Source organism: Rhincodon typus, chromosome 1, assembly GCF_021869965.1.
Source record: "Rhincodon typus isolate 14 chromosome 1, sRhiTyp1.1, whole genome shotgun sequence".
NCBI classification, from domain to species: Eukaryota; Metazoa; Chordata; class Chondrichthyes; order Orectolobiformes; family Rhincodontidae; genus Rhincodon; species Rhincodon typus.
This window is the reverse complement of record NC_063332.1, coordinates 76,452,276-76,460,970: the sequence shown is the minus strand read 5'-3', so window position 1 is coordinate 76,460,970 and position 8,695 is coordinate 76,452,276. Positions and strand designations below refer to the sequence as shown.

The 8,695-nt window shown below is 37.2% G+C and overlaps 1 protein-coding gene across 3 annotated transcripts in view; it reads left to right on the top strand.

Moving 5' to 3' along the window:
- pdgfra (platelet-derived growth factor receptor, alpha polypeptide) overlaps nucleotides 1-8,695 on the top strand; it is a 48,685-nt gene that overhangs the window by 24,071 nt on the left and 15,919 nt on the right. For all 3 annotated transcript variants that reach the window (XM_020527428.2, XM_020527429.2, XM_048597484.1), the window contains exons 6-10: nucleotides 1,826-2,000; nucleotides 3,617-3,806; nucleotides 4,754-4,869; nucleotides 6,009-6,135; nucleotides 6,379-6,575. In XM_020527428.2, the coding sequence (XP_020383017.2) occupies nucleotides 1,826-2,000; nucleotides 3,617-3,806; nucleotides 4,754-4,869; nucleotides 6,009-6,135; nucleotides 6,379-6,575 (805 nt within the window). The remainder of the gene's footprint in view (nucleotides 1-1,825; nucleotides 2,001-3,616; nucleotides 3,807-4,753; nucleotides 4,870-6,008; nucleotides 6,136-6,378; nucleotides 6,576-8,695) is intronic.

Sequence of the window (8,695 nt, the reverse complement as noted above, 5' to 3'; positions counted from 1 at the left end):
AAACGTCAGCTTTCCTGCTCCTCTGATGCTGCTTGGCCTGCTGTGCTCATCCAGCTCTACACCTTGTTATCTCAGATTCCCCAGCATCTGCAGTTCCTACTATCTTTAAAGTCTTAGAAATATTTTTATGCAATCTAACAAGATTAATCAATAATCCATCAATATTGGGAAGAGTGATCATAATCTGGTGAAATTTTATATTGTGTTGGAGAGTGATTTAGTTAATTTGGAACCTTGGATCTCAAATCTGAACAAAGTAATTTGGGAAAGTATGAAAACCTAATTGGCCAAGGTTGATTGGGACACAACATTAGTAAATAGGATGATGAATAACAAAGGCAAAAATTTAGATAATTAATTCATGTTTCACAATAAATTGCATTGTCTTAAAGAATCAAAACCTCAGGGGAAAGCTGTGGCTAATAAAATGAGTTCAAAAGTCATATCAAATTAAAGAAAGGGGCTTCTGTCATTGACAAAGGAAATATTAAGTTTAGGAATTCTAGAAATGATCTAAGGAAGCCAGACAAGCGAGAAAAGCAAATAGGATTTGACAGTAAGTTAATGAGAGACACAAAAATAGATTGTAACAACCTCAATAGGTATGTCAGAATGAAGAGATTAGTGCGAATATACGTGAGTCTCTGAGAGGCAGAGTTGGAGAAATTGTAATGACAGGACCATTAATTGAATATTTTCTGTCTTCTCAGTAAAAGACCCAAAAGCATTCCAAAAGTAATGGAGAACTAAAAGTCTAGTAAAACTGAGGAACATTAGTGAATTAATAAAGAAATACAACAGGGCAAATTAATGGACTTAAAATCCACTGAAATTAAAAGCCTATATCTTAGTTAAAAAAAAGCAATTGCAGAGACAGCGGACACATTAGTTGTGATCTCCTAGATTTCTTTAAGTTCTGAAACAGTTTCCATGGAAAATAGGAAACCTAGCCCTGTACTGAAGAAAAGAAGGACAAAGAAAATTAGGAATTATTTGTCATTAACCAGGGAACATAGTAAAATCTATTATTGGAGAGTTGTTAGAGAAGCAATTATCATGCAGAATCAACATGGATTTATCAAAGGCAAGTTCAGAAATCAGACAGTAGGAATAAATGAATGATTTTCTAAATGACAGGCTGTAACTAGTGGGATACCATACATTTCAGTGCTTGGATCTTAGGTGTTTACAATCTACATCAATGATTTGGATGATGCGATGATATGTAATATTTCAAAGTTTGGCTATCTATACAAAATTAGCTGGACAAGTAAGCTATAAGAAACAAGGACATTACAACAGTGTATAAATGGGTTAAGTAAGTGGAGAACTACATGGCAGCTGAAATTTGATGTGTAGAAATGTGAAGTTGTCTATTTTGGTTAGAAAAACAGAAGTTTTTTCAATTGTGAGACAAGGATAAACATTTGCATTCAAAGGGATTTTGGGGGTTCTTGCACACAAATCACAGAAAGTTTGCATGCAGGTACAGGAATTAGCAAAGCAAATGGTATGTTAGCAATTGGAGTATAAATGTAAACACATCTAATTGCAATTCCATATGGCTTTAGTAAGACCACACATGGATTCTACTGCTCTAGTGTGATCTACAGAGGAATCATTTGGGAAAATTCCTGTTAGTACTTCAACTTTAGTACTGCTCTGAAGTGAAAATCTTTCACTTTAACACTATTATTGGTGCAGTGTCTTCCAAGAATTTTCAAGTCTGCTCTGTTGCTAAAAAAAGAGCATTTTGTTGCAAAACCAGTTATTAATTACTAAAATAAATCATAATCATTCATATGTATATCTTGTTTCACTGCAGAAAGGAACTGAGGCACACCAAGTTCTTAAGGAAGTAAGACAACCAAGCTTAAAAATAATGAAGACTTTGCAAATTGAGAAAGCCACTCTGGAAGATACTGGACTCTATGAATGTTCTGTGTTACATGCAACTCAAGATACCAAGAAATTAAAACAGGTTCACATCCATGTTAGTGGTGGGTATAAATTACTATGGAATTACATATTTATTTCTCTCTGTTATATATTCTAATGCATGTCCATGTGCAAATAACCACACATTTACAAGGGGTGTTCTTTGAAAAGTTTTTAAATATATACCTCACATAAGACACATTTTGGTACAATTTTCAGATGTGATGAAAGATTTTGGGATTTAGATTTAAAATTCAACTGAATACAATAGAAATGAGCTATTACTAGGAACTAAAAATCATGTGGTCATCTCCTCCCCCCATCCCCATAAACACCTTCAACACCCCACAACCTTATGAATTGAGATGTACACTACTGTGAGCTTATACCATTGAATGGGAATGAGGGGGATATGAGAGATTTCTGGCCATTTCCTCTCTACATCCATTGGCAATCCTGTGAGGCAGACTTACAAGGCGAAAAATATTGTCTTTAGGAAATATTTTGTGATCAAATTTCCTAAAATCCAGATTTTCTGCTGTAGCCAAGTAGGTAGAAGAAAAAAAGACATAGTGTGAGAGTTGCTTTCAGAAAGGGGAAAGAGCCAAATCAGAAGTGACCAAATGTTTGCTCTGTTGGCTCACTGAAAGGCTTCTGCTATAAACAGATCTATCTAATAACCAGAAGAAAGGACACCTTCACCTAATAAACCAGTTTAATAATGCAATATTACACTTGGTAACAGCTTGGTATGAACTTAAGGAAATGAGGAGCAGGGATAAATACAAGGTGCCCATTAACGTTGTTCCAAATAAGCTTCAAAGTCCAAACACCATTGATACATTCTCTAACAGCGTAATCTTCTGTAAAATTCTACATTTTTGTAACACGGGATTTCAGCATTTTTGCGCATTGTTTTAGATGATATCCAGAATTTGTTTCAAAGTCAAACCAATGGCAAGAAGAAAGGTATTTCCAATATCAGGTGTAAGTCATAGCTGTCTGGGTAGCACTGTTATTTTTTAATTTGAAGTTTATGAATTCAAATCCCACTCCAGAGTGTTGAGCATGCCACCTAGGTGGATACTTTGGTGCAGTGCTGAGGAAGTATTGCACTGTATTTCAGATAGGATGTTCAATTGAGGCCCTGCTCAACTATCGTAAAAGATCCCATCACACTATTGTGCATATTTATCTCGCAATGAACAGCACCAAAACAATATATCAGGTCATGGGCTGTCTGTGGGAGATTGTTGTGTGCAAATTTGCTGCGATCTTTCTTACATTGGAACAGTGTCTTCCAAAATATTTAATTGACTATAAATGTTTTTGGACGTCTTGAGATTGTGTGAGTGAATCAAAATAACATATGCAATTTGTTATTTCGAGAAAATGCAAAGTGAAGTGAGATTGAGGTGCAATCCTGATGAATGTTATGCCAAGTGTTGGACAGAAGAAACAAATGTGTTTTAATGCAATGGTGGACATTGGGGTTTCTGAACGAGGCATGGACTACTCAAAGTACTTAATGGGCAAGCCCTATTTGATTTTGCTCTAAAATGATAGTTAGTGGACACGCTAATTCACCGGTTTAAAAAAAACTATATTGCAGAGAATTACAGTAAGTTTTACTGGACTGATGTGGTTTATTTGCCTGCCATGTTTTTCATTCCCCCAGACAAAGGATTTATTAATTTGGATCCCAACTATGGGACAGAAGAATTTGCAGACCTACATGAAGTCAAGCAGTTTGTGGTGAACATTGAGGCTTATCCAGAGCCCACTGTATCATGGCTGAAAGACAATATCACCTTGCAAGAAGATAACAACGAGGTGATGATCAACACAGTAAAAATCCAGGAAATTAGGTAAAGCAGAAGTCACACAACAGCATAAGTCCAATACATAGTCAAACACACAATAAATTTTCTGGAAGAAATCTATGCAAACTATTTATCTTTTACATCACTGATAATTCTTTGGGATTATGTCATCAGAACATGAGAAATAGGGGCAGGAGCAAGTCATTAAGCCCTTTGAGTTCGCTCAATAACATTCATTAAGAGCATGACTGACCATTCACTTCAACTCCATTTTCTCATGCTATCCCCTTATCCTTTGATTGCCTTAGTACGTAAAACTGATTTTTGTTTTTCATGTACTCACCGACTGAACATCTACAGCTCTTTACAGTAATAGAATTCCGAAGTTTTACAGTTAGAAATTTCTTCTTAGCTTTACCCTAAATATCTGAGACTATACTCCCTAATTCTAGACTCACAAGCACAGGTATTCAGCATCTCAGTGTCTACCCTGTCTGTCTCGCTCAGAGTTGTATGCGCTTCATACTTTTCTAAACTCAGGCATTAACTATTAATAGTACTCTGACCTCTGAGTGAGAAAATCATGGATTCAAGCTCCACTTCAGATAATTCAACAGAAGATCTAGGTGAACAGTACTGATGACATGCTACACTATCAGGGTTGTTGATTTTCAATTTGGATTTTAAACCATGGCTTCATTTGCCCTCTCAGGTGGGGCATGAGGTTCCTATTCCTAAAAGTGGTATTTTGAAGCCGGAAATTCTTCTTCTTGCCATTTATCCAACAATTAAACTCAGATTATCAGATCATTTATCTCATTTGACTTTGTGTACGACTTTGTGTGAAAATGGTCTGCTCTGCTTTCTGATATTGGAGCAGTGCCAACATCCTGAGCTCACTCTAAGCTGCATGTCTGCACTAAGAAAAGGAAATTTTCAGCTTTGTCAGTTTACTAACTCCTTATTTGCTATTTGATTCTTATTTTATCCAGGTATCAAAGTAACCTGACCTTAATTCGTGCAAAGAAACAAGACAGTGGTGCTTACACTATTGTTGTTAAAAATGAAGATAATAGTACCAATCATACATTTTACTTACAGGTTAAAGGTAAGTGCACAGACTCCAGTATGTTCTTTAACTAGTCAATATTCATAGTACCTGTTTTAATGCTAGGCAATGCTAATGTTAATATTTAAGGTAGCGGTAGTTCCAAATTTAGAAGGTTAAGCTTACAGATGCATAATGCTGATAATCTTAAAATACTCAAACACTGGAACTACATTAGCACTTCAACCAAAGTTTAAAAAGAAATGTGTCAGTTACAGAGCAATTTTCAGAAAAGGTCAGATTAGTTTGAACTGCCAATGGGTTTCAGGCAGGGGCATGTGCAAAATGCTTTCGCTGCTCTAAGTTTGAGGCCCAGGCCCATGCCACTGATAAGCTGCCCTGCCTGAAACAGCCAGCACTAAATGAAAAGTTGTCATCATATAGGCAAGCTGTGGGAAAGGATTCTCAGAGGGTTCTAAGGGATTACAGGGGAATGGGAAGATGTGGGACAGTAAAGGCAGTAACTCTCTTGTGGGGCTTGAAGGAGCACTTCTACTTCTCCAGGTCACACTTAAGAAGGATTTTACTTTAACTTTGGATCTTCTGCTCGTCCCTTTTCAAAAACTGCTGATCTGCTTTCAGTCAGTGGATCTGGGTTAAATGCAACCACAGGGTCCCACACTGTCTGATGTGAATTTGTGAGGCCTGTGTCTACATAATCCTCTCCATTAGGCTGACAGGAAAGGGGTGACTGTCAGGAAGGTAATCGACCAGCACAGTTTTAATTACAAGCTTACCAGTTCCTTGAGTTAGATTTAAATTGATCTGAGTGGGTTCACTGCTTAGTTCTGACATTCGTTCTCATATTTTTTTTAGATTTTCCTAGCTATGTTAATAGGTTGTGTGTCATGTTCAAGTAAACTCTAAGAATAAAAGAGCAAAATGTGGCGAGAGTCTTATTTCATTCATGATCCAAGGTCTTTGACATTATGCCTTATTGATCTTTGTGTGAGATAGCTGATATTCTAAAGATTCTGTGTAGGTGACCCTTATGAACTGTGAGTAATTATTGGCAATTCCCCATGTCACTTATATCCTTAATGATGTTAGTGCAGAGTAAAATGCTGTGGATCAGATTGTATTTTGGCAGACAAGTGCAGATCAAACGTTTTCATGTCATTTTGTTTATTCTTTTACAGTGCCTGCAAAAATCATCAATCTTGTTGATGTCCACCATGGTTCTGCAAGTGGCCAGATAGTTTCATGTTCAGCAGATGGGACACCAAGCCCAGAGGTTGAATGGCTGATATGTACAGACTTAAAAAAGTGAGGACTTAATCATTCAATCATGCAGCATATCTAAGTGAGGAAAAAAGTTTCTTTGAATAAAAAAATTCCAGTTCCCTTAATTATCACTCAGTTAGAAGAAAAAATGAAATTTTTCAGTAGGGAGAAGTATTTCCCTCATTGCCCCTAAGCAAATGGCATATTAATTGTTTTCGGATATTATAAATTTCCAAAGAGTAATGGAATGAAAATATGACTAAAAATCTTTGTGTCTTACTATAGGTGTGCTAATGACTCATTGCTCTGGAATGTTCTCCACAACAATTCCAGTGATATCAGTATTGAGACCCATCAGACCAAGAAAAATACTATAGAAAGCAAGCTGACCTTTCAGAAAGTTGATAACACAGTGGCTGTGAGATGCATTGCAAAGAATGAACTTGCAGCCGTTGCACGTGAAGTCAAACTGGTGGCTCACAGTAAGTAAGGGTTTCTGTTCTATTCCATCTCAAACAGTGGCTCAATGTTTACTGTGAATAGTCCAATGTGTGGCATAATTCATTTCAATAAAGTCCATTTTAGAACGCTTCTTTTCTTTGGATGTGGTTTCAGGATATAAATACCATGCAAAGTTGTGCGCTCAGGCAAACTGCATGGGGGATGAACCTGAGGCTGTAATTCATGAAACATTTATAGTCTAGGATCTTGTCATGAGTCTGATTCAAAAGTGTTGAGTTGCAAGAGCTGGGACAATTTAACATGAAACAAAGTCACACTTTGTAAAAGGCTTTGTTTTGCCTATGTCAAAAACATGTGTCTACTTTTGCAGTCTGCTCCCGCAACTCCATATAGGAAATGTCTGGTGGTGGGAGTTGGCTTCAGCATTAGAGCTTTTATTATTATAGTTTAATGATTGAAAAATAAAATGTCATTCATAGAATGTGGATTTTGCTGGCTAGTCTAGCTTTTATTGCCCATCCCTAGTTGCCCTTGAAAAGATGGTGGTGAGCTGCCTTCTTGCACTGCTGCAGTCCATTGTTGTATGAAGACCCACAATGTCTTTAGGGAGAGAGGGACTCTGAAGGAACAGTGATATATTTCCAGGACAGTAAGTGGCTTAGAGGTGAACTTGCAGCTGGTGGCAGCCCCATGCATCTGCTGCCCTTGTTCTTCTTTCTATAATGGTAATGGTCCAGGGTGTGGAAGATGCTGTCTAAGGTGCCTTGGTGAATTTCTGCAGTGCATCTTGTATTTCGAGACTTTTTAAAGACATTGATTTTAAAGGGTTTTTTTTGAGCTTTCTAAAATAAGTCCGAGATAGTCTCTGTCAACTGGATAAGTTATTAAACTTTAGCAAACCCAAACTTGACTGCTTGTATCCAACTTGCACTAAATTCCAGTTTCCCCCAGTGCCAAGGTCACTACAATGGTTCTCATTCTTGCACCATCTCATTTCTATTAGTTTTCACTCCTTGAAGCTGAATTATCATTTGCCTGGAAACACCTTGCTTCAACATGTCTGTTATACCCTTACTCATCAGAAACAGTTAGAAAAAGGAAGTGATACACGTTGTGCTCTTCTTAAACCTGAATTGGAAAAGCCAAGTTCCACTAATAGGATAAAGTCATGATGTGTTAAAATTCATGAAGTTCTCTTCAGAGAACAAGGAAAATTAATGAATTTGGAAATCCTGGCCAAATAAATAGAATACACTTTGAGTTTTGGCTGCTGGGCAATCACAGACAACTCAGATTTAGCCTAACATTTAGTTTTTTTACCTGGTAGTGTGTCTATTGAGAAGTGGAAGATAACCTTCAGAAGACCATATAATGTAGGAGTAGAATTAGGCCATTCGGCCCCTCGTATCTCCTCCGCCATTCGATCATGGTTGATATGTTTCTCAACTCCATTCTCCTGCCTTCTCCCTGTAACCCTTAATTCCCTTACCAATCAAGAACCTAGCTATCTCTGTCTTAATTGCACTCAACTGCTTTGCTTCCACAGCCGTCTGTGGCAATCTTAACTGAAAGCAAGATACTATGTTTTCGTCATGCAAAATGTATATCGATGATAAGTCAGAGAACGTTAGTCATCATATGTAGTTTGTCAGCTGCTGACTCCCTTTCTAAAACCAAGTGTAGGACATTTCATTTAAGTACATGCCACAATTAAGCTAGAAACCGTTGTATGCAGTGTGCATCACCATCAATTTCTGTGTATTCAGCCATTCTATCAACTAAGCAACAGATAACTTTGCTTTTATTTTTTGAAATCCCTGTTGAATTTTCTCCATTTCTAACAAATCAGTTCAGTATTTGCTAAATATAAAAATGACAGTCAATTTCAATTGATCTATGATTACAACAAGGCATAGGGGATTCAAGGGCAGCCAGTATGCGTTATTCACAGTGAATCTCCAATATTGCAGAACGGAAGACTAGGAACTAACTTCACTGTTACATAACCTCTCTTGACACTCTCACTGTTACTGAGATGCTAGGCTGTTTAGTTGACAACCTGGATGAGTAGAAATGTCCTCCAATTAGACACAGGGAGACCTGAAACCATTATTTTCGAGATACCAAGGTGTAGAGCTGG